The 26280-nt window shown below is 40.6% G+C and overlaps 1 protein-coding gene and 1 pseudogene across 2 annotated transcripts in view; one reads left to right on the top strand and one right to left on the bottom strand.

Annotated features, from left to right (window-relative positions):
• Positions 1–26280, top strand: part of SLC12A7 (solute carrier family 12 member 7) — a 122629-nt gene that overhangs the window by 88943 nt on the left and 7406 nt on the right. The window contains exons 19-23 of one of the 2 annotated variants that reach the window (XM_032219905.1): positions 2867–3036; positions 4963–5094; positions 8828–8935; positions 10332–10448; positions 14986–15167. In XM_032219905.1, the coding sequence (XP_032075796.1) occupies positions 2867–3036; positions 4963–5094; positions 8828–8935; positions 10332–10448; positions 14986–15167 (709 nt within the window). The remainder of the gene's footprint in view (positions 1–2866; positions 3037–4962; positions 5095–8827; positions 8936–10331; positions 10449–14985; positions 15168–26280) is intronic. The other variant, XM_032219906.1, reaches the window with a different exon arrangement.
• LOC116510836 lies at positions 8300–8448 on the bottom strand (annotated as a pseudogene).

Raw genomic sequence — 26280 nt, forward strand, 5'->3', positions numbered from 1 at the left:
TTCTTAGTAAATCTTACTACATACCCTTCCATACAATTGTAGCTCTGGGGCAATTTTAAGATATTTCTCGTTCTTTTGAGGTTTATCTGATTCATAAAAGTGACTATCAATGCCATTTCAGTGAATGTGAATGTTATACTTCATTTTATGCCAAACAGATGCAAACATCGTAGTGATAAGGACTGTTTTGCTCATCTCCGGAAGTGTTCCATACAAGCATGTTATCTGGAGTGATATTCAGCAGGTTCTGACCAGTTCCAGAGAACTGGTAGCGGGAATTTTGAGTGGTTTGGAGAACCGGTAAATACCACCTCTGACTGGCCGCGCCCCCATCTGTTCTCTCCCTCCCTAGTTCTAGCTGATCGGGAGGAAATTGGGATTTTGCAGTAACCTTCCCCAAGAGTGGGGAGGGAATGGAGATTTTACAGTATCCTTCTCCTGCCACGCCACCAAGCCATGCCCATCAAGCCACACCCACAGAACTGGTTGTCAGGGTTCCAAAAAACACCCCCAATGAAGTAAAAAAAATTGAATCCCACCACCAATGTTATCTTAGCATCATTACATGTGGTTTCAGATTTCTCCATCTTTGGAATATCTCCAGCAAGCTGCATTTATCCAATGTATCAACAAGCTATAAATTGATGCTTAGCTACAGGAAAACCTTACTGAAAGGGCAATCATTTCTCTGATGCAGTTTTTCACCACTGGCATGCTAATTTCTGAGTGAGAGGCATGTCTTTTAACACATCCATGGATCTTGGTCTCCATCAGAAGTATCTCAATACCCTGTCAGTGAAATTGTCAGCCTTCCGGGGTCTATTTAAGTGTTAAACAGCTCAAATTATATCCTTGGATGCCAAGAAAGGGTTACTAAATCCACTCCACTTTTAAACCTCACATTTCCCATTAGGCATTGATCTGTATGATTTTCATTATTGAAATCTACATACTGAATACAGCCATGATCAGTTGGTCAAGCTAACACTAAACCAATCCACTTTCCCTGCTGCACACTCAAAGCTGGTGGCAGAGGCAGAACTATTAGGGCTTTTTAATTCTCATGGGATGAATCTTTTCTGGTACTTTCTTTATCCTGGTCCTCTGTTACCAGGGTCCTTGCAAAAATCTCCAAAGAATTAGCCAGTTGCATCCTCATTAACATGTAATAGGCTAGTTGTAATAGACTGCAGCTAGCTTGCTGTGAGAATATCTTTACGTCCTGAGATAATCTGCTACCAGCTACTATTCTACTATCTTTTCCTTTACAGCTTGAAGGATTTGGCCATAACTTCCCTTCAGGTTCACATAGATAGGTCCTCCTAGCTTCTTGGAAGCCTTGCATAAGAACTTGTTATGCAGCTAAGTACAGATCCTTTACAGATTATGCAAGAAAGGAATATATTCAGTTCCTTTCAGTATCTCTCCTTTGGGGTTTTCCATTATTTCCGAAGCAGTGTGGCTTTGTTTTCACTTCCATAAACATTCTTCTTTCTTTTGCCCTCTGGTGGATACTATTTAACTCTTTTCTAATGCGTTTTAAAGAGTTTTAGGAAATATTTGATTGGGTTTATCACTAATATGACGATCAGTTCCTGTTTGGGATCTTTCCATGGTTCTGGTGTTAAAGCCACTTCAACAGCTGATTCAAATCATATTTTTTCATGGAAAATTGTATTCTTAGTAGCAGTGAGTTTGACTTACAGAGAAATGTATTTCATAGGTTGAGATTCATCCTTATTCTTCATAACATAAAATAATCCCTTTCACAGATCTCCAAATAACATTTTTCACAGATCTCCTGAAACCTCTTCCCCACACTCCATTTAGAAGGTGAATCATGCCTATTTTTTTTCCTCAACCCCCTCACTATTACCGCAAAGCATTTCTTTGGTGTGTTCCAGGAGTTGCTTTCTGTGTCATAAAGTTACTTCATTACAAAATGATTGGCATTTGTTTTGGGCTTTTCAAGGTCACTCCAAGGGATTGAAGTTTTCTTCTCAAAATCTTTTCATGTAGAAAGTTGCAGAAATCAAACTTAGTTTTGATCTGTGTAAATGACTGCATCTTCCTCACATCTTTGATCACTTTAAAGCAATAGCAATAGCAGTTAGACTTACATACCGCTTCATAGGGCTCTCAGCCCTCTCTAAGCAGTTTACAGAGTCAGCATATCGCCCCCACAGTCTGGGTCCTCATTTCACCCACCTCGGAAGGATGGAAGGCTGAGTCAACCTTGAGCCGGTGAGATTAGAACCGCTGAACTGCAGATAACAGTCAGCTGAAGTGGCCTGCAGTACTGCACCCTAACCACTACACCACCTCGGCTCTTAGCCACATGGTCATGACATATTATAATATCAGAATTATGCAGGCTATTACCTGAGCCCAGCGTTCCACTTTTATTCTTCATTATGGACATCCATTCATGAACAATTGAAGACCTGTGCTTACCTTAAGTCACCTTATGAGCATCAGATTCTCCACCGGATAACGAGCTATGTACATCATCTATATGTATATAGAACTGGTTATTCACACAATCCATTGTCTAATTCTGTTCAGCTTTGAGTAATTTCAGCATTCCTCTCAGATTACCAAGGATTTAGTGGAAACTGCACCTGCTTATGTATGCTGCATACTCGTATGGTTTCTAACAAAAAAATTCTGTACGTTGTAGAACATTGCAAATAGGCTTTGGTGAATTCATCTAACCATTGTGTGTGAATTCGTAAGTGACTACCTTGAGAAGTGGGATTTACGTCTAAGTAATACACTTTCATTCTGCTGCATATGTTGATTCTTGTTAAGATCCTTAAATACTACTTACCCAACTCTAAAATACCAATTATCATTTGTGTTTCAGATACTGTACGAGAAACAACAGCTGCACAACAAGCTCTGCTAGTTGCTAAAAACATAGACTTGTTTCCAGTGAATCAGGAACGTTTTAGTGAGGGCAACATAGATGTATGGTGGATTGTTCATGACGGTGGCATGCTGATGTTGCTTCCTTTCCTCCTGAAACAGCATAAGGTGGTAGCATTTATTTTACTTGGGGAACTTTGCAAAGATTGAGATATATTGCTATTGACATATAAAAAGGTAATGTTATTTCAGACTCATACTGATCTAAAAACAACGCAAAGAACAGGATGAAAGGGAGACAGGAAATTGAACTATAGGCTATACACATCCCATAATTAGAGAGGCACTCAAGAAAGGTAAATCTCAGAATGAGCTTGATGAGTGATGGTGAGAGCAACAACAAAATTTTCTTCCTCTTCGAGGCAAGAAAGTACAGCTTTTTACTGAAGACAGCAAAATGCTAGCATATATCGGCACAGATTTATCATAAACAAGTCTTGCCAGGCTAACTTTACCTCAGTTTTTGATTAGGTAACTTCTTTAATAGATTGCAGTTAAACCGTGACCCAACAACAGCGCGCTGACAAAACTGCGGCGATAAAACCGGGACATCGACAGCGCGCCCACAAAGGTGCGCCGGCAGAAGCGTGATTACGATTAAGGTTAGGGTTAGGTTAGGGTTAGGGTTACCTTTAGGGTTAGGTTTAGAGTGCGCTTCTGTCGGCGTGCTGTTGTCGGCACGCTTCTGCGCTCATTCGTTGGCGCGATTTGGAACTCATGGTTTTTTCCCCGCGGTTTCATTGGCGCGCTTTTGTCGAGCACGCATTTGTCGGTGAACCCAGTTAAACATGTATCCTGGCAAAACATTCAACGAAATAACCTCTGACATTCTAATTAGCAACCAAGTTAAGGCTAGGCTGGACACGTGATAAGTAAGTAAATATAGCCAACTTGAAAATTAAAAAGTGTGCTCCTCAGTGGTTCCTCCTCCACCTGGTGTGAGGTATCCGTTGTGGTTCTGTAAGATGCAGGACTGCCCCACCCCCCTTCTTCAACATTTTAAATTAATAACTTGAATGAAGATATGGCTTCCTTATGAGATTTACCAAGGGCTCAAAGTATGCGATAATACCCTAGAACAGAGCTGTCAATCTCCTGGCCTGTTGGCCGGATGCTCACACGCTGGCCATGCCACACCCAGTTTAGCAAAGGGGAAAACAGTCTCGATACCATCACGCGCCGCCGCCGTGACGACGTGAGTTTGACACCCCTGCCCTAGAAGATGAAAACTAAATGATATTCTAGATTGGATTATTCTCTGCTACCAGCTAGCCTCTAGTGATTGTCCAGATCTTTTCAGTTTAAATCTGGTAATCCAAATGACGCATTTTGGCATTAGCACTATTATCTTAATTTGCATAATAGTCCATATGAACATTAGGCAACAGATGTACAATATTTAGCTGTTGATGGACTAAATCAACTTGTTGATGTTCCAGCCTGTCTCACTATTAGACAGGGTAACTGGGAACTTTTTCAAAATATGTTTCGATAGCACTGGAGGCTTTACATTGTGCACTTATCCACCAACATTTCTTCAACAATAATTTGTTGGATAAGTTATTGTGGTCTGATCTACAATATGAACTGCTAAGCCACACCATCTACGTTCATTTAAGCTGAGCTAAAAACAAATGATATTATGGTGGCATGCTGAAAATATTATATGTGCAATGCTGTATCTTTTCATAAATATCAGAAGCCTCCAGTTAAAAACAGTCTCCCAGCAATAGCTATACTGGTGAAATTAAGAGCCGAGGTGGCGCAGTGGTTAGGGTGTAGTACTGCAGGCCACTTCAGCTGACTGTTATCTGCAGTTCAGCAGTTCTAATCTCACCGGCTCAAGGTTGACTCAGCCTTCCATCCTTCCGAGGTGGGTGAAATGAGGACCCAGACTGTGGGGGCGATATGCTGACTCTGTAAACCGATTAGAGAGGGCTGAAAGCCCTATGAAGCGGTATATAAGTCTAACTGCTATTGCCAGTGCTATGATTAGTTGCATTTTTTAGATACAGTGTGCTTTTCTGTTTATAGGTCTGGAGAAAATGTAGAATGCGCATCTTCACTGTAGCTCAGATGGATGATAATAGTATTCAGATGAAAAGTGATCTTCAGATGTTTCTATACCATCTTCGAATTAAAGCTGAAGTAGAAGTTGTTGAAATGGTAAGGTCTGTCAGTTACCAATTAATGCATTTATGAAGTGCAAAATTTCAACTGAAAAAGAGTGATTTCCCCAAATCAGTGGGAGAATGTAGGTCCTTTTGGAGAGAGCAGGCAAGTTGAGATTTTAAGTTTTAATTCCAGTGTGGGAGGAATCCCTCTGAACTTCAAAGTAGATCCTAAAGAGTATTTAGGATGAAATTGGAGCCCCTTTTCTCAGCTAAATCTGTCTGAACTTCATTTTCTCAGCATCAAATTTTAAGGAAAGTTTGTAAGAGAATTTGTGCTCCAAGCAAACTTCTCTTGCCTATTTCTATCTCCTGCCCCTTCTCCGTTTCAGCCAAAGCTGTGGTGCACTGAAACAGATGGCACTTTGTCAATCTAGACCAGTGGTGGGTTTCAAAAATTGTTCGAACCTACTCTGTGGGTGTGGCCTCCTTTGTGGGAGTGGCTTGCTGCCCATGTGACCGGATGGGAGTGGCTTGCCGCCCATGTGACCGGATATGAAGATGCCGACGACACTTGTCAGAACCACCTTAAATTACCTCACACACAGCACTGGCATGCATAAGAATAGGATGTAAACTTGTTTTTTTAAAAGGCATCTTTTGTTTGTGTTAAAACAACTTCAACACACACAATGTTCTGATTGCACCACAAACGCAGTAGTCATCCTTACCTTTCACAGAGGCACTGAGTTTTATAAATATGAGCATGATAGTGTAGAATAATCATATCCAAGGACCAGTGGTGGGTTTCAAAATTTTTTGCAACCTCTTCTGTAGGTGTGGCCTGCTTTCCGGGTCCACTGGTGGAACCTCTTCTAACCGGTTCGGTAGATTTGATGAATCGGTTCTACCGAATAGGTGCAAACTGGTAGGAACCCACCACTGATCTAGACCCACTGGAGTAGAATAATAAATCCAATCAAACAACTGTGTAACAACAGAATATGTCACAGTGGATATAAACAATCCCATTCAATGTAACTTTGCACCTGTCCTTTCCAGCTGCCAGTGAGCTTCCCACTCCTTTTCCTTATCTACTCCACAGCCAGTAAAGAAATTCTTAATAAAGGAATCTAGCATGCAAAAAGCAGTGAGTGGGTGTGACTAAAAAAGCAGGGATCAACCTTGTTCCCAAAGTTAGATGAATGCAATATGAAGTCATGGTATGTGCAAAACATGCTTCTCTGGCTTTTCGAAAGTAAATAATCTAAGAAAAAAAAACCTAAGCTGAGAAAATTTGATAATTGATACTGGTGCTCATTTTATAACAAACTTTCATTTTATACATAAATCCTTTGGATTAGGGTAGTTTAATCAATACAATTCATGAAATGGGTACATTATATGAGCCAAGGTGGCGCAGTGGTTAGGGTGCAGTACTGCAGGCCACTTCAGCTGACTGCACTTCTGCAGTTCGGCTGTTCAAATCTCACCGGCTCAGGGTTGACTCAGCCTTCCATCCTTCCGAGGTGGGTAAAAAAATGAGGACCCGGATTGTTGTTGGGGGCGATATGCTGACTTTGTAAACCGCTTAGAGAGGGCTGAAAGCCCTATGAAGCGGTATATAAGTCTAACTGCTATTGCTATTGCTATTTCTAATAAAGGCTTCGTTGATTATCATGATGCAATATAGGATGAGATATCCTGCATTTAAGTGTGTTCGATGATGACCTTGACAGGTTTCATTGGGGAAAAAAAATCACATTAAATTTAAAAATGGAGCTATTCGATTTATAATGTTTGACTTCAAAAGTTGAAAACAGCTCTTTGATGGAGAACTTTTGATGGCCAGAATCCACATATAGCAGTCTGCAGGTGCCTAGAATCTGCTGTTGGTAGTGAAATGATAAGAGTGGGTGGAATCATGATTTTTGGGGAAGGATGCTGTCTTTGTTTCTGAACTATTGTTAAATGCATTTCTGGACTTATTTCTGTGTATATGTTGTCCCATAATTATAGGCATCTGTTCTGACCCCCACCTTTTCAAAAACAAAAGCCAAACAGAACGTTCAAAGGAATGTTTTTATCAGTCCCGGCTCTTGCTGGCTGCGAGCCCAAAATAAACACAGATAAATGCTCTGGCAAAAGTCCTCACTCAAACTACTACAAAACAGGATTATATAAATCAAGTCACTTATCCAAGTGCTGTTCTTGATGGTTGCACGCGAACAGAGAACGTTGACTAGAACAGAAACGGAACGTTGACTTCTGCAACCAGGGCGTGGCACCATCAGTCTCTTTTATCCGCAGGAGGAGATCCTAACGAGCAACAGCTGCTCGTTATCATCTGTGAGTCCTCAATTGTTGCTTACGTCGGTCAGCCCTTCTCCTGTGTGAATCCCGAAACAACTCACAGGCGCTTTCTGTGTCAGCCTCTCTTGTCTCCTCCCCACTGATCCAAGGCTCAGTCATTACCTGGGGACCAACTAGTCTCTCTGAGCCCTGCTCGGAGTCAGAACCCTGTCCAGGGCCCTCCACCTCCTCCAGGCCTGACTCATAGGCCCCCTCGCTGTCAGAGTCAGCAGCTCCAAAGGCTCCTGCCGAACCACAACAGGCATCTGTCTCACTCACTTAATAATGTATTGGCAAGATGCTACTTAAGGTTCTTTCCTTTTCAAGGCAACTTAAACTATTGCACTCCAGACTTCTGTAAATTACAACATCCCACAGCATTGATTGGAGGACTGCAGATTCCCCAATCATTGTTAAAGTCCACATAACCATTCTGCATCAGGCATATCTATTACAAGACAAGATTTTGTTAAAATGAAAAAATGTACATCATGGCAGGACCACGCGTGCGATATCCCACATACTTGTCACATTCCAAGTAGAAAAAGGTCAGAGTTTGTATCACAATGCACAAGATGCCCACGTCTGTATCAGCTTCTTATTTTACAATATACAACATGCTTATAGCAGTGTAACCTGATTTAAAACGGGCCCGTGTAAATTTGAATCTGATTTAGCAATAGCAATAGCAGTTAGACTTATATACCGCTTCATAGGGCTTTCAGCCCTCTCTAAGCGGTTTACACAGTCAGCATATTGCCCCCAACAACAATCCGGGTCCTCATTTTACCCACCTCAGAAGGATGGAAGGCTGAGTCAACCCTGAGCCGGTGAGATTTGAACAGCCGAACTGCAGAACTGCAGTCAGCTGAAGTAGCCTGCAGTGCTGCATTTAACCACTGCGCCACCTCGGCTCATACTGATCACAGTCCCCCACTACCACAAATTATGCAGTCGAGTTTCCCGCATTTGGGGAAATCGCAGGGGTCAGCACACCCGGAGTGCAATGGATGAGCCTCACCCTGGGAAAACCACCTTCATGGAGCCCTTACAGTCCTTGTTTAACAACCACTCATTCTGTGACCGTTCAAACTTATGGCAGCACTGAACGGGTGGTAGTTACAATCGATTTTTGACATTCTGGCCATTCCCCCTTGGTCATGTGACTGCCCTTTGCAAACTTCACCACTGGCTTCTGATAAGCAAAGCCAATGGAGAAGCCAATAGTAGGTCATTAATGAAAATGCTGGGACTATCGTTGTTAAGTAGCTGGATCTCTTGATATCATGTTTTATGGCTGCCTTGCTTAGCAATGGAAATTCTTGTCCCAACAGCTGTTATTAACTTAGTGCTGGATGTACAAATTTTGCCAAGAGTTACAATATACTATAAAATGAGAGAATTTTAATATAACTAACACTTACTTGTTTTTATAGTTTGAAAATGATATTTCAGCTTTTACATACGAGAAGACTCTTGTGATGGAGCAGAGATCCCAGATGCTAAAACAAATGCAGCTCTCGAAGAATGAAAGGGAGAGGGAGGTAATGAATTTTCTTTAGTTTGGCAATAGCATTTTAGTTAATGAGAACATTATTTCTGGATATTCTCGCAAGCAGAGGTTAATCTTTTATGAATCCTAAGTGTGACCAAGTCCATTTCTGTTATTTCAGTGAAGAGGAGCAATTAATCATTCAACATGTAGTTTGGAATAAATAGAAATGTCTGCACGGTTTCTGTCAAGTTTTAATTTTTCCTTAGAAATAAGTTCATTACTTTTTTAGTAATACTAAATTATTAATGATAAGAACCTTAAAACCTTTGATTGATGGCTAAAGTAGTATGCTATTGAGAATAACTTCATTTTTTCATATTTGTTCTTTTCAGCCTTTTAAAAACAATTTGTCATTATTTCAAATTAATATACGGATGTTTCTCTTTCATGTTTTAAAACTATCATTCCTTGTTTCTCTTTATTGAGTCATTTTTACGGATTTCAAAAACCTTTATACTTTTGGGAGGATGGGGGAGAACCCACTATTTTAACCTAATTAGTTTTGCAAATTTCTGAACATTTTCAGAATCTTTATATTCATGTCATGTTCAGCTTAGCATCTCTACTAATTTTTTTTCTCCAGCAAGCCTGAGATTTTTGTTAGTTATCTCACACAATCTTTATCCCACACATTCTTGCATTGCAAATTTTAAGAATAAAGGGATCAAGTTGACTAAGCTGGCAATGAAAAACGAGGGCTGTTTTTAATCTAAGACTGCCATTACTTAATCTAAGTCCCATGTTTTAATTTTGCTTGATTGCATTTTCTCTCCTCTTCCTTTGCAGGAATATATTTAAAAATTAAACTGTAAAATTCCGGGGTTTTTTAATTATATGGAACATTAATCTTGTTGATCATATGTAATGAGTTTCTTTGCTGTGATGTTTTATATCTTAAACAGATAACACCACTACTTTAAAATACCTGGAGGATATGTTTTTGGTTTTGGCCTCCCATTTATGATATCACATTCATCTAACTAATAAACTGAGCCCTAAGATGAAAATAAAATACAAAAAAGGCTTTGAAACCATACCACATCCCTCTTGGTAAAACTCTAGTGTATGATTACTCATTTTCTTATATCAAACCTTAATTTAAAAAGTTTTCTTTCTTTTTTTTGAAACCATTCAGTGTTTGGCCATTGCACTGACTGCCTGCAGAAATAATTGTCTATAGAAATAAATAAAGGGATTTTATCCCTTTTTGAGGAATTGGTTTACATAATGTGCCTGTGAGGTGGATGCGATAAAGATTATGTTGCAGAACTGATGTTTAAATGTGCTGTGTGCCTTGTTTCTTTTAATTAAACATTGTGTTTCATTAGCTAATGCCATATCCTTTTTCTATATGCTGGTTGTGCCGGGTGGCCTTCCTGTCTCAGATTCAGAGCATCACTGACGAATCTCGTAGCTCAATCAGAAGAAAGTCCCGCTCTAACCCACAGTGTATTGGACAAGGGGTAGACAGTCTTCTCCCAAATGATATTCAGGAGGAAGAGGTAGAAGATATCCACCGAGTTGTTCCCTTCCATTAAAACACTTCTAGTGCCTCTCTAAACCATAACTGTACTAATTCCTGCCACTGCCTGTTTTTCTAATTCTTACTAAATGATTTTTTAACATTACGTGCAGAGAGTTCCCCTCCCACAAATAAAAGTACATTTTTTGTGAAAAAAAATGTATAACCATTCAATAGTGATTTTTCCATAGTTAACTCTTGAATTAATACCACGACAACTTTAACTTACGTGATATTGAAGAACTAAACAAAATAGTTTGTTCTGAAAAACAACATCTGTTTGGATTTCTTCTGGTAAGTGTTCATTGACTCCATGAGTTCGTGATGATACATAGCGGGAAATATCTGTTTGATGACTCCATTAGCTATTAATCTTTGCAACATGAAGTACCCTTATTAATGAAGATCTTTTAGAAAGGAATGTTGCACATATTGTATGGTACTGCCCAATCCTTATGGAATATATATCCTGCATTGCCTTACCTGGACAATATACTAGAACAGATCAATTAATAGGAAGGTTAAATAAGATGAAGTACCCTATATCAGTAGGGTATTTGCATTTCTCTTGCTTAAGGATGTTAACTTTTGATATGAATGCACACTGGAAATTGCTTCAGATGACTCCATTTTTATTTAAATTCCATCTTGATGTAGAATTTTTTCCCAGCCATAGACAAAAGGACACAAACATAATAAGCAATTTGCTTAAGTTGCCAGTGTAATTCTGAGTCCTGTTTAAAGAGGTGGATTGAACATTTAAAACCCAGAAGGTAGGAGGAAAAGCAGGAATTTGCATAAGTACGTTCTATATTTCCCATTAGAATTTACATCACCATTTATTCTTTACTTTGCAAAATTACAAATTTTGAACTTAGAAATCGGTCCATAGATCACTTGATCAGTCTCATCTGAAATCAAATGAATTTAAACATATCTTATTGCCTACAAACTGACATTCCTTATTTCATCTTTTCTTAGTAGTTTAATAAAAGGCATTGGCTATACTTTTATTTTTGAGTTTTAAACTTCTCATCCAGAAAAAAAAAATTGCTATAGTACAGTACGTGAAAAAGTGGCACTTCAAGTGTGGGCAAATCCTTAGTTCATGGAATGTTGTTTTTGTAGTTCACCTTTAGTTAGTAAGTGCTGTGTCTATGTTTGTTTAAAAGAATAACAAAAAAAATATCTCCAAAGTAGGATTTAGTAGATACCATCTCCTTTCCATGTTTAATGTATTGTGCTTTAAAGCCATTGTTTCATGTGAAAGATTTTCAGCTCATGATGTAACTGTCCTCTAGCATCTGAGGTAATTTATAATTCTTTTTCACCCAAATTTTAAATAATATAATATAATTGAATGTGATGACGGTGAAGTGACTCATGACTGCACTTCTTAACATAAATGCATAACACCCGATTGAAGAGGACTCCCTTGCTATTTTTTTTAAAAGAACCACTGATACACATACATGTTTTTATTCTTTCATTAATTCATACTCTTGCCTACTAACTTATCTTATAGTCCAGGTTGCAAGCTTTCATGATATATGCTGCACTGCAGGACACTCTTGGTGATACTTTGAATAGTGCTTCAGGGGTAGCCTATTCAGGTTGGTGTGGCAGAGAGAAAAGCAAGGAATATTATCATTTCCTTCCTTCCTTCCTTCCTTCCTTCCTTCCTTCCTTCCTTCCAGGGACGTGCAGTCAGGGGAGGCAGAGCCTCACCACTCTCATCATGGAAAAAAAAAATGTAAAGGGAAAAAGGCGAGAGCTGAGGTCAGGCTGAGCTAGTTGCTGCCAGAGTCACAGTGGATGACTCTGCTTAGTGCTTAACTGTTTTAAAAAGCCTCTAAAAAGCGCCCTCTACAGGAGAAGGCAGGAGAACAACGTGCCTCACCTACTGGTGCAACTTTGTGTGTGTGTGTGTGTGTGTGTGTGTGTTTGAGAGAGGGGGAAGAGAGGGAGGAAGGAGGGGAAAAGAAAAAGAAAGAAGGAAACTTATTTAGCAAAGGAGAAAAACAAATGCTGTCGCTTTAAATCGGAACTGAGCATGCCTGGCTGTGGAATTCTGGGAGTTGAAGTCCACAAGTCTAAAAAAATTGCTGCCTCACCAGCCATAAACCTCACCGCACGTCACTGCTTCCATCCATCCATCCATCCATCCATCCATCCATCCATCCATCCATCAGATCAACCTCTGTATCTCTGCTACCACTTGTGCCTTTCCCACATACCCTTGCTTGTTTGGGATGATCAAAAAGTCTTTTAAAGATCTTCAAAAAGATATTAACCTTTGAAACCTGGCATATGTTTAACACCCAAATTGTAGTAAGAAGGAATCCACTCAAATAGAGTACAGCCAGATTTTAAAATATGCAATATATTATGAAGCAAAGCAGCGCCATCTAGAGGAAAAGCCAGTGATAAAGAAGAATTGATTGCACTCCTCTGCCCGCTCAAAAGATAGAATTACAGAAACATAGAATAAGAAAAGTTATTTCTGATCCGAGTTTCTGTGGCTGTGGAAAATAATTATTAGCCACCTTCCCTTTATCTACCTGAACCTCAGTCTTCTTTCTCCAGACTGAAAATCCCAAATTTCTTCAGCCTATAATTAATTTGGCTGGCAGGCCAAACTTTTTAGCCGGGCAAGGAAGAAAAATAATAACTTTTCTGTTCTTGAGTCCATTTTTTTAAATACATTTTTTTCTCAATAATACTGTGCAGAATTTAAATATGAAAATAGCTTTTCTGAGGAAATGCCCTTGAAATAGATTATACAATCTAACAATTCAACGATTTGTTCTAATGAAAGAAATAAAAAATATAGTGATGAGAAAGAGGAGGAAAAAAATAACGAACCTCTTTCTGTGCATAGTAAAGACTTATCCTGGATTTTAAATACATTAGAAAAAAAAGCAAACTTTCAGAGGTGCTAATAATAATAACATGTGAGACATTTGTGTAAATACATATATGTAAACATAATTAAAATATTTAAATTTAAGATAAATATTGATTTATAATTGGTTGTTTAAGTTTTTTAATAGAATGCAAAAAAAACCAAATACACTGTTGTAAAAAGCTAAAAATATACACATACATAATGTATATTTAGAGAGATACATTATATGAAATAAATTGGGGCCCTGATTTATTGCAGTCATCCTTGGTTAGTCTGTATTAATCAACTCTGCAAACTGCTGAATAGCTAAAACATATGTTTATGTTTCCAATGCTGAACAGTAAATCTTTTGATTGTAAGTCCATTTTTTTTGAGAGCTCAATTCCCATGTGATTGAAATAAAATACTTAGTTATTATTGATATTGATATCATTATAGTTGTTGTATCAGTAATGATACAACAGAAGTGATAAAATCAGTAAGAAATTACTGATTTTTAGATATTCACGTCAATTTGAATTTTGTGAAAGAGGCTATATACTATTGATACTATAATACTGATTGTGTTCATATCATGTGACTATGATAATAACAGCCACTGCCCCAATTATTTATGTAGTAGATGGGAATAGATATTATCATTTTTGCAAGATAAACGTATAAACTCTTTGGAAAGCATATATGTATGTAAATGCAAATTATTATTTTGTCTTCTCAAAGCTATTTTGCATGGACTTCTGCAAGATAAACGTATAAACTCTTTGGAAAGGATATATGTATGTGAATGCAAATTATTATTTTGTCTTCTCAAAGCTATTTTGCATGGACTTTTCACCTATATTGAAATTCATTATATATGGATATAGTTTGTCAAGCCACAATATTATTGGATCCTCTGCAACAACATGGAAGAATGAATTTCGCACCACTTTTAGAAAAACCCAGGTTTAGCATTTTAATTATACATTATTATATGTATAATTAACTTTCAATTGGGGAGTCAAGATATTGAATGGTTATTGCAAGTTAAAAATCCAGTTTTAATTCCCAAGCAGTACCGTCTATAACAGGGGTAGTCAACCTTTTTATACCTACCGCCCACTTTTGTATCTCTGTTAGTAGTAAAATTTTCTAACCGCCCACCGGTTCCACAGTAATGGTAATCGGACCTTACCCATTCTCATGGCCTTCAGGAAAGCCGTTAAAACCTGGCTGTTCCGGCAGGCCTGGGGCTGTTGACCTTAGTGTTAAGGTCCAGCCCCGATTAGAACGTATGTGTGTTGTGAATTTTAAACTATTTTTTTACTTATTTTGCTTTTCTTTTTTCTTCTTTCGTTGTAAGCCGCCCGGAGGCCTCCGGGATTGGGGGGCCTATAAATTGAATGAATGAATGAATGATTTATAAAGCAGAGAAGTAACTTTATAAAATATATAAAGCAGAGTTACAGCAAACCCCTCCCTCCCTCCATGAAAGCTGGAATGCCCACTAGTGGGCGGTAGAGGCCAGGTTGACTACCACTGTTTTATAAGAACAGCCCGCTAACCTGTTTTGAATTAGCTGACATGCCAAAAATGCTGATTTTTACTTTGCTTGCTTATCTTCGGCCAGGCTCAGTTAATCCATGACAGAAACACTGCATCCCATGGAACGGGAATGGTTAAATTGCAGGCAACTGTTACCGCTCCAGAAAAAGTACAGATGACCTGGACGAAAGAGAAACTTGTATCTGAAAAGCATAAAAATAAAGAAGCATGTGTGTCAGGCTACAAAGATTTCTTCAGTATGAAACCGTAAGTAAAATTACTTAAGGGATAGAAGAAGTTATTAAGAATAGATGAGCTCCAGGCTTGTGAATGCTGCTCAATCACATATTTCAATGTTGAAAGTGAAAATCGTTCTATTTTCTTCCTTTTTTTTTTTGTTATACATCCTTCTTTTAAGTGACATTCTGTACAATAATTTAATTCATAGAAATGGGCTATACACTTGTGCAGAGCCTCGTGGAGTTTTCTAGAACCTACTGAATTGGGTGATTGAACCCTTCCTTGCCTTCATCACATATCGTGCAACTAACTAATGCAATTTCATTTTTAACTATCAGAACATTAACAGTTTGTCCATATACAGTATACAAGATTTCTTCCCTAATAAGAGTCACAGCCTTCATTACTCTCTGACAGGGATGGGTTTCAACCGGTTCGCGGCGGTCCCCGTGAACCGGTTGGTCGGCGAACCTGGAAGTAAGTAACTTCCGGGAACGGCGAAGGGCCCGCCCGTCCGCGCTCCTTACCAGTCTTTGAAGACTTCTGCGCTTCCACGCAGGCGCATGGCACATACAGCGCCTGCGCGATTCTCCGTGAGCAGCTGGAGCATCGCGCAGGCGCTGAGATGCATGCATGAACTGCGCTCGTGCACGAGGACGCCGCCGTCCCCGTTCCAACCGAATCGGTTGGAACGGGGACGGCGGCGTCCTCGTGCACGAGCGCAGTTCATGCATGTTTGTCCACCGGTTGGAACGGGATTAGCAACCCACCCCTGCTCTCTGACTATTACATCATACAATAGATGTGATTCAAGTGTCTGTTTTGATCTTCTTCTGATGTCTCCCCTGATGTCTTCTTCTGATGTCTGTACTTTCAGACATGCTTAATACAGTGTCTGTTTTTATATAATTATATATGCTTTTCATGTATTTGCTTACTTTACAAAACATATGGTTGACATGGTATTTAAAAGAAAGTAACAATTGTTTGGTGTAATAGCTAAGTTGGTGGCCTAAAAAGCAGGAGAGAGTGAGTTCTAGACCTCATGTATGCACGAAGGCCAACTGGGTGACTGGCCTAATCCATCTCAATTCATCCTACCTAGCTATATTACTATTTGCATAGTAGTACAAGTAACAAATATCTCTACAACCACCAGATGGTGATGTAAACTAAAGTAATAACTGCACAGAAAGGCAGCACCAACCAAATGAAACTTCCTGCCTAAATAAGTAGAAAAAAGCTCCGTGTTTTGATTGTGAATTGAAGGGCACAGTGTATGCTAACATAAAATCACATTATAAGTTAACAGCTTATAATACTTCTTCATAAGCATGAAATGCTTATTCTATTTATGAATAATAAAAGAATGATGGAAATTGACTATCTTGAAGGCGTAGAAGCTCTCACCTCCATAGCAACTTGCAACATCACAACCTCTGTTTATATATATTTGCATTTGCAGATATAAGTATATTGATCTAGGAAATCAATTGTGTGTGCCTTTGGGGAAGAGAGTGTTGCTTCCTTTGAGAAAATCAGCAGCTTTTACATTTGTGTATTTGAAAATGCATAAATATCAGGTAACAATAAAAAGCAAGCAATTTAATTTTTAAAATTAGCATATCTCCAAATACTTCAAAAATAATATGGTCAGGTAATACTTTCCTGAGGAGGAGATGATTCATGCTGCCTTTCCCCTACATCCTTCCTTTCTCACCGAGTAGCAGATAGTAACTTCTCCATTCTGAGCACAATATTTATGTATTTTTCAGGTATATAGGAGATAGTGTGGTACCATTTCAGTTTTCAACAAAACCCTCATTATGGAAGGAATATGATCCAGTTTAAGACAGATAGCAGCAAGTTCCCAGCAAGTTCAGAGAACCAGTCTCGAAATACAAAATTGGATCCAGATTTGTGTTAGATTTAATCATGAGAAAATGGCATTCCTTTGAAAGTGTTTGCTTTAAGTAAGACTGAGATAATGCATAGTCAATCTCATATGGTATTTTAAGAGAATTTATGGTACTTTCCCATACCTAAAATCCACTAAAAATATAGTATCCATTAGAAGCTGTCATGTAGCCTGAAATTTGGGAACTTCTCTCTAGGAACAAAAATAATTCACACCTTGACAAGATAAATATACTGTTTTCTGGATCAGTCATGATTGGCTTCTTCGGAAGCTTTCAGGAGTAAAAAAAAAATGTATGAAAATGCCTAGCCACATCTAGGTTTAATGGGAGTGTCAACATTGAACAGGAGTCACTATGATAGTTTGGTTTTTAAAATAGAGAAAGCATATTATTTACCGATGATTAAAAACTTGAAGTCTATTTAATTTGCTATATATTGAAAATATATGTCCCTCAGCGTCAAGTAATGCATTACATATTTGTTTCTTTTCCATGTAGAGAATGGGAACATCTGTAAGTTAAAATTTGCTGCAATTTAGGTTGTTTTTCTGTTTGTCTGTGTTTTCCTGTTGAATTGTTAGTGCATGTATCCTTCCAATTGGCTTTGTGTTACGTGCTTCTTGTGTTCATATATTGTGCTTCAGCATGCAAGTGAAATGGCATAGCATTCCACTGGTTTTCGTTTTTATTTTATTTTTAAAATTCACACCTCTGCTTTTCTTGTCCACTTTCAATGCAAATAATATTCTGGAACTGATGAATTTTTTGTTTATATACATCATTTGACTTTTTCTTCCTCAAAATCCCATGATGCAAAGGTTTTTTTTTTAATTAACCCATTAACCAGAAGTGCACAATAGTGTTTAAATAAAAAATAACATGTATTCATTTACAAACACGTAACATCATTTGCAGATAATTTGCTGATGACATTGAAAGTATTTTTTTTTTAATGTATTTTTTGTTGTTGCTGAGTAGTTTGCTGAGCCATATCATTATTCATTTTATGGTCATTTAAGTTGTAAGAATGTACTGTTGCATATCTCCAGACTCCTATTTTTTTTAAACCAAGAACCACAGTAGATCCTTTTATCAAAATAAGATATGTCATGTATCCCGGTATAACCATGGAAAGTGGCACATATTTTTCTTCTTTCTTCCTCCGTTTTTCTTTTAAAATACACTAAAGACACTCTACTGCTTTTTTTCATTTTTTAATGGATTGTCTCCTGCATTTTCTCTAAGTGAGTCACCTTCTGTTTGAAAAAAATCATTCTACAGAGCACTAAAGTTCTATTGTGCATATTAAAAAGCAATTATGCTTTTATCTACACCCATCCTTACTGTACGGTACATGGCCACTCCAGGGATGGGTTTCAACCGGTTCGCGGCGGTCCCCGCGAACCGGTTGGTCGGCAAACCCGGAAGTAAGTAACTTCCGGGAACGGCGAAGGGCCCACCCGCCCGCCTGGGCTCCTTACCGGTCTTTGAAGGCTTCTGCACTTCCACGCAGGCGCATGGCACATACAGCACCTGCGCGATTCTCTGCGAGCAGATGGATGGCACATACAGCTCCTGTGCGAGTCTCCGCAAGCAGCTGGAGCATCGCGCAGGCGCTAAGACGCATGCGTGAACTGCGCACGTGCACGAGGACGCCGCCGGCCCCATTCCAACCGAACCGGTTGGAACGGGATTAGCAACCCACCACTGGGCCACTCCGATACAACAAGGGAGTTCTTGAGCAAGTTTTGCACCCATTGATCTGGTTGACTAAAGCATAATATCTATTTAATGTGTATTGGGGGGGTTTCACTGTTTTTGTGTGTGTTTATTCAGTAAATATATGGAAACCCATGCTTTGCCCCATAAAGCCTTTTTGTTGAATTTATGCAAAGGTTCCTTTGCATCTGTCGCTATAAAAAGATGTATTATTTGCTCCCTTCAGTTTTGGCTCATCATTCTTTAAAAGAGAGCAATAGCAATAGCAATAGCAGTTAGACTTATATACCGCTTCATAGGGCTTTCAGCCCTCTCTAAGCGGTTTACAGAGTCAGCATATCGCCCCCACAGTCTGGGTCCTCATTTCACCCACCTCGGAAGGATGGAAGGCTGAGTCAACCTTGAGCCGGTGAGATTAGAACCGCTGAACTGAAGATAACAGTCAGCTGAAGTGGCCTGCAGTACTGCACCCTAACCACTGCGCCACCTCGGCTCCTTTGATTGTCTTTGAAGTACAAGCTATTACATAAGTGGAAGTTCTAGCAGATGTAAAAAAATAATTCTAAATGATTAGAGCAAGATTTTGAGTGAAAATAATATATATAATTTTTCAACTTTTCTATTTTAATTCCAAAAGGGGAAAATCTCTTTGAAATTGTTTATAGTTTACTACTGTCGTTAGATTTATCTTGACTTCCTAAAAACAATTTTAGTCCATTTCATGTTTCTCATTCACTTGGGATACTCCAATCCAGTGATTTCCTCAAAGGGCTGCCATTTAACTGTTGCATGTGTTTTAATTGGAACTAAAACTGAAAATGTTAACGAAGCCAAAAAGTTGAGAAATGCAAGTAAGTTTGTTTTATTCACACTATGTATATATCAGTGGTGGGTTTCAGAAATTGTTGCAACCTACTCTGTGGGTGTGGCCTCCTTTGTGGGAGTGGCTTGCCACCCATGTGACCGGATGGGAGTGGCTTGCCACCCATGTGACCAGATATGAAATTATGAATTAGTACTTAGGTCGATCCAAGTAGCTATTCAGAAACTCTGGCATTGAAGCATGCAAGTCTTAAAGCTGTCAAGTTACAAGATCCTTGCCAGTGGTGGGTTTCGAAAATTTTTGGAACCTCTTCTGTAGGGGTGGCCTGCTTTGTGGGTCCACTGGTGGAACCTCTTCTAACCGGTTCGGTCGATTTGACGAACCGGTTCTACCGAATAGGTGCGAAGTGGTAGGAACCCATCTCTGGTATATATAAAGACTTATAAGACTGCCCCACTCACAATTTCTGACTGTCAATGGAGAACATTAAAAATAATGTAAAAATTGATACACTGATAATAAAACACAATAATTATATGCCTATCCTGAGCAGTTGCATGGTATAGTAAGAGCCGAGGTGGCGCAGTGGTTAGAGTTCTGTACTGCAGGCCACTTCAGCTGACTGTTATCTGCAGTTCGGCTGTTCAAATCTCACTGGCTCAAGGTTGACTCAGCCTTCCATCCTTCCGAGATGGGTGAAATGAGAACCCAGACTGTGGGGCCAATATGCTGACTCTGAAAACCGCTTAGAGAGGGCTGAAAGCACTATGAAGCGGTATATAAGTCTAACTGCTATTGCTATAGTCAGAAGAAACAGGGCTCAGGGATCTTGCAAATAAACTGATCCCAAGTGCTGTCTAGGGATCTATAGGTGATAGGGATGCTTACTGGGAGCCAGTGCAGGTCCTTGAGTGTGATGGGGATATAGAAATACATATGTCACTGGTGAGTTGAAGCCTCAACTGTGGGGCAGCACAAGGTAAGACACATTGCAGGAATCCAATCTGGAAGTGACTAAGCCATGAATGAACATGCCCCCCCCCCAGTCTTGAAGCAAGCGCAATTGGTGCGATGGTTGGAGTTGTGTGAAAGTCTTCCTGGTCATGGCTACCAGCTGGATCTCATATAGGAATAGCAATAGCAATAGCAGTAGACTTACATACCGCTTCATAGGGCTTTCAGGCCTCTCTAAGCGGTTTACAGAGAGTCAGCATATTGCCCCCAACAATCTGGGTCCTCATTTTACCCACCTCGGAAGGATGGAAGGCTGAGTCAACCCTGAGCCGGTGAGATTTGAACCGCTGAACTGCTGATCTAGCAGTAGCCTGCAGTGCTGCATTTAACCACTGCGCCACCTTGGCACAGGAACTGATGGAAGTTCTCCAAATCGCAAAATGGCTCCAACTGAGACAATGCAATCCAATCCAGAACCAAAAATGGAAAATGCCTAGATCCTGGTTAGATCCTCTTAGATTCTGGAAGATTTCAAATGCACAAGCACTCAAGTCTTGCTGTGATTAAGTCAGAGGCTATTCTTCTCCGTTCAGATCCCAAATTTCATTGAGTTCTTACAGAAATGTATTGTGGGGATAGACTGGCATGTTAAGAATCCAGATACTGCAAATTTGCATTGAGAGAAATTATTTGTAGTAATAGAGCAATAAGATGATTAGAGCTTAATAGTGTCTACAATTCCTACTTTTATCCCAACTAAAGCTTGAGTTACCATTGATTTCAGACATGTTTGTGTCCAGGCTAAAAGTGTTGATTTAAAATATTGTTATGGTAGACAATCTAATGTTCATTTATAATAGATACAGCACTCTTAGTGGTCAAAATTTATCAGAATTCAGGCAGATTAGGTATACTCAAAATATTCCGACACCAAAATACTATTCATAAAAGCCATAATGAGTGTTCTGAAGCTTTTATCAGATACTCAGGATAAAATGTTTTGCATGTTGATTGTTCAAAACAAAATGAGATTGTTTTTTTTTAAGTGTCTTGTGTTACATAATTATTTGCTTGTTCTCCAAGTCATGACTCACATATTTCAAATGGTTCTAATGTCAGCCAGGATGTTAAGGATGATGTTGTGCAAAAATTTCCAAATAGGGATGCAAAAAAGAAAACCCCTGATCTACCTGAAAAAACTGGAGGGTTGACAAGAATGCAACTCCTGCTTTCGTAGGCTTGCTTGAAAGGGAATCCCCGGGCTCGGTCCGTGTTCTGGTGAGGCAAAATGTGTGCATCATTCAAAAAGAGTCAGTTCGGTGTAGCAGCTAAGGGGCTGGACTAAAAACTCGGAGACCGTGAATTCTAGTCCCACCTTAGGCATGAAAGCCAGCTGGGTGATTTTTGGCCATTCACACACTCATAGCCCAACATGATGGGAGCGAACAAGCTTGCACTCAATCCCGACAAGACTGAGTGGCTATTGATGCTCCCTCCCAAGGATGGTCCAGCTATTCCATCTCTTAGCCTGGGGGGTGAAACTATACGCCGCTCAGAGAGGGCTCGCAATTTGGGAGTCCTCCTGGATTCGCAGCTGACATTAGAACATCACTTGTCAGCGGTGACCAGGGGGGCCTTTGCCCAGGTTCGCCTGGTGCACCAGTTGCGACCCTATCTGGACCGGGAGGCCCTTCGGATGGTCACTCACGCCCTCGTCACCTCAAGACTGGATTACTGTAACGCGTTCTACATGGGGCTGCACTTGAAGAGTGTTCAAAGACTTCAGTTAGTCCAGAATGCAGCTGCACGAGCGATAGTGGTGTACCTAGGTACACCCATGTTACACCTATCCTCCGCGAGCTGCACTGGCTTCCCATTGGTCTCTGAACATGTTTCAAGGTGCTAGTCATTACTTTTGAAGCCCTACATGGTTTAGGACCTGGCTACCTGAGAGACCGCCTCCTGCCATTTACCTCCCAGAGACCTATAAGATCCCACAGACTAGGCCTCCTCTGGATTCCATCTGCTGGTCAATGTCGGCTGGCGACTCCCCGGGAGAGGGTCTTCTCTGTAGCAGCTCCGGCCCTATGGAACAATCTCCCCATGGCGATCCGGACCCTTATTACTCTTCCGGCCTTCCGCAAAGCGATTAAGACCTGGCTGTTCCGGCAGGTCTGGGGCTGTTGATTTATCCAGCCCCATTCTGAGCTATGATTGTTGTGAAATTTTAATGTCTGTTTTTTAATTTTTATATGTTCCCCCTTCCTGCTTTTATCTGTAAGCCGCCCTGAGTCTCTCGAGAGTGGGCGGCATACAAATACTAATAAACACTAAACACTAAACAACCCACCTCATAGGGTGGTTGCTGTGAAGGAAATAGGAGGAGGAAAGAATATTAGATATGTTCATCATCGTGAGTTACTTAAAAAGCAATAAAGGCAGGGTTTAAAAAAAAAACCCTGAAAAATAAGTAAAGATGTTTTAAGTCCTTGCTCCTTTGGGGCACCATGTACTTGAGGCTTTCCAAGTTCATCCCACTGGAATGCAGCCAAGTTAAAACAATTCTGACCGAATGTCACCAGCGGAGCTGTTTTGAACTGAGTTCCAAGCTTTATTGGGTACACCCATAAGGCAAACACAGAGCACTGCCTGTTATATTATTGTATTCTCAGTGGAACAATCCACCTTCCTTAATTATACCAGTAGTGCAAAACTGGACGACTTCATAAATATGGTGACAACTCTTGTTTTTTTTTGTAAAAGAATTTTGGAATTCATCCCCACCCATCCCCCCCACCCAGTTCATCCCAATTTCATTTCTGTATTGGTCTAGCCACTCTGTGCATCTGGTGAATTGAGCTGCACCTCAAGAAAGCTTTTTTGCCTTGTAATCCCATTAGCTAGGCAGAAAAAAGTGCTACCAGACTCTTTTTGATTCTGCGCTAGGCAAGTTAGTTTGGAATTTGAGGTGGCCCTTTAAGTGCAAAGGAGACTATGAGCATCGCGCAGAGTGAAAAAATGCGTATAGATTTGCCTTTTTCTCTGCCATGTTCTTATTTTCAGCCGTGCCACGACAAAACCGCGGTCCACTAAAGCGCGCCTGATTAAAGCGCATCGCTGACGTCATCAGCAGCACGATGACAACAACCGCGGAGAAAAAAGGGCGCTTTAAAAAGCGCTTTTAAAGCAAGCTGATTCACGTTAAGGTAAGGGTTAGGGTTAGGTTAAGGGTTAGGGTTAGGTTTAGGGTTAGGTTAAGCGTTAGGGTTAGTTTAGGGTTAGTTTAGGGTTAGCGCGTTAGGTTAAGGGTTAGGGTTAGGTTAAGGGTTAGGTTTAGGGTTAGGTTTAGGGTTAGGTTTAGGGTTAGGTTTCGGGGGGTTAGGTTTAGGTTTACGCGTTAATTTTAGCTTTACCGCTCACAGCATGCTTTTTTCATCGCGCTGTGATGACGTCAGATATGCGGTTTCGTCGAGCATGCTTTAGTCTATTGCGGTTTTGTGGTGGAACCATTTTCAGCAGGTTAGCAGGAAGGAACTTTCAGTTCTAACTTTCAGTTCTAACTTTCCGAGCATGTTGCTTCCCGATTTTAGGAGGACTCTGCAGGCCTTACTGATGGATACATCCTGTATGTAAGAACTCTAAAGACAGATTGTGTGTAGCTTTTTGAAAGCATGAAATGGCTACCATGCCAAGTTTCAGTTATAATGAATTCCAGGTGCTTTCGGCGGAGGTTGTTGCCTTGAAAAGCTGGTTGCTACTTGGATTTATTCCATCTGGCAGGACCAAACGCTTTGGCAAGCACTAGCCGGTTTCTCATTTCTTCCTACTCCAATATGTAAGCCATGGGAGGAGGGGTTATCTTTCCTTTTTCTCTTCTTTCTTTGAACGTTTTTGAATGATTGAAGCCAACATTCTCAGGCTTTGGGAGAACTCCTTCACCAGCCTTAAGCGAACCTAAACTAAACTAAACTAAACCTATCTCCCAACACCCCAAGACCTTTGGAACAGCAGAGGTTCCCTTAATTTCCCTGGGATGATTGGATTGTCTGAATCCTGTTGGGGAGCCAAGGACAGGTGGATCAGAGAAAGTGAAACAGCGCTGCGACAGACGGCGGAATTCCTTTTACACTGAGTTGCTGTCCATCAGAACAATTACTTCATGTGCTTCTTGATGAGCTCTTTCCCTCTGATTCCAGTGCTCTTTTATCTCATTGAGGATTTGAGAGTCTCCATTTTGGGAGACAGCTCAGAGAAGTGCCATCTTAATTTTCCCCCAGAAGGCCTTCCATCAGCGTTGTCTTCAAGAGTGCCTAAGGTATAAATCAAGGCATTCCTTAGCTGAATTAATCATTTTCTTCAAAGCAGGAAATACCTCTAAGAGAAGCAAGCATTGACTTTCACAAATGAGAGCTGGGTGGAGATGCCTTCTCAAAATCTAACTATGTGCCCCAGGCACTCAACTTTTGATTCTTCTGTCACCAGTATCAGAGGAGGAAGAGGTTTGTGAATTGGACTCGGTGGATTCCCTGAAGCAGTAGACACATGGCATCTTGCAGATGGCAGATGGTGGAGCCTTTTTAGTTCTATAATTTTAATTGCGTTTATTTTTATTTCTGCAATCTATGTGCCACTCATTTTTTTTAGCACATTTGACTATGTGCCATCAAGTTATTTTCAACTTTTAACAGCCACGTAGATTTTCTCCACGAAGATGTGTGCCCAATCTGTGGCACGACAAAACCGCGCTCGTCAAAAAAGCGGTGATTAAACCGCGTCGCTAAAGCCGCGACGTCATCACCGCCGCAACAACAGTGCGGCGACAGAAGGACGTTCTACATGCTTCGTTCTTTGCCTCCAAAGGTAGCCCTCCTCTGACAACGGCAGCGGGCACGGGGCAAAGCGGGCTGCCCAGCAGCAGCAGCCTGCGGGAAGGGTCCAGCTCAGCCGCGGGGGCAGCAGGAAGCCCACGGGGGGCCCGAGCGGGGCCGCCGGTGGCGGAGGAGGACGCGGCGGCGGCTGAGGCTCTCCCGGGGCCGGCGAAGCGGGCTTGCCCGGCGGAGGCAGGCCGCCCTCTTCTTCCTCAACAACATCTCCTTGGATGGGCGGCCTCGGCTCTTAGCAGGAGTTGTGGGCTGAGGGGGGGGACTACCAACTACCAATGAGCCGAGATGGCGCAGTGGTTAGGGTGCAGTACTACAGGCCACTTCAGCTGACTGTTATCTGCAGTTCAGCGGTTCTAATCTCACTGGCTCAAGGTTGACTCAGCCTTCCATCTTTCCGAGGTGGGTGAAATGAGGACCCAGACTGTGGGGGCGATATGCTGACTCTGTAAACCGCTTAGAGAGGGCTGAAAGCCCTATGAAGCGGTATATAAGTCTAACTGCTATTGCTATTGCTATTGCTATTACAAATAGTTTAGTCCAGGAGAAAGTGACCCCATTCAGAAATAAAGATGCAATATCACTGGTCTTGGATGGCTTCCAAACCCACATCTACCCCATCTAAGGAATGAGCTTCAGACTGTTGTCTGCCATCCAGATCCTCGCAGCATGCAGATCTTTTTTGCTTCCTGTACTACATAAGGACCGTGATTTATTGCTTAACATGCCTTTTCTGCCACTGGTAGGACACATGTTAAACAATTTAATACAACAAGATTACTTATGCAGTAAAAAAGGAAAAGATCAGTCATGATGGCTTTCATTCCACTGACATTGGCTTTTTT

The sequence above is a fragment of the Thamnophis elegans genome, chromosome 6 (genome assembly GCF_009769535.1).
Source record: "Thamnophis elegans isolate rThaEle1 chromosome 6, rThaEle1.pri, whole genome shotgun sequence".
Lineage (NCBI taxonomy): Eukaryota > Metazoa > Chordata > Lepidosauria > Squamata > Colubridae > Thamnophis > Thamnophis elegans.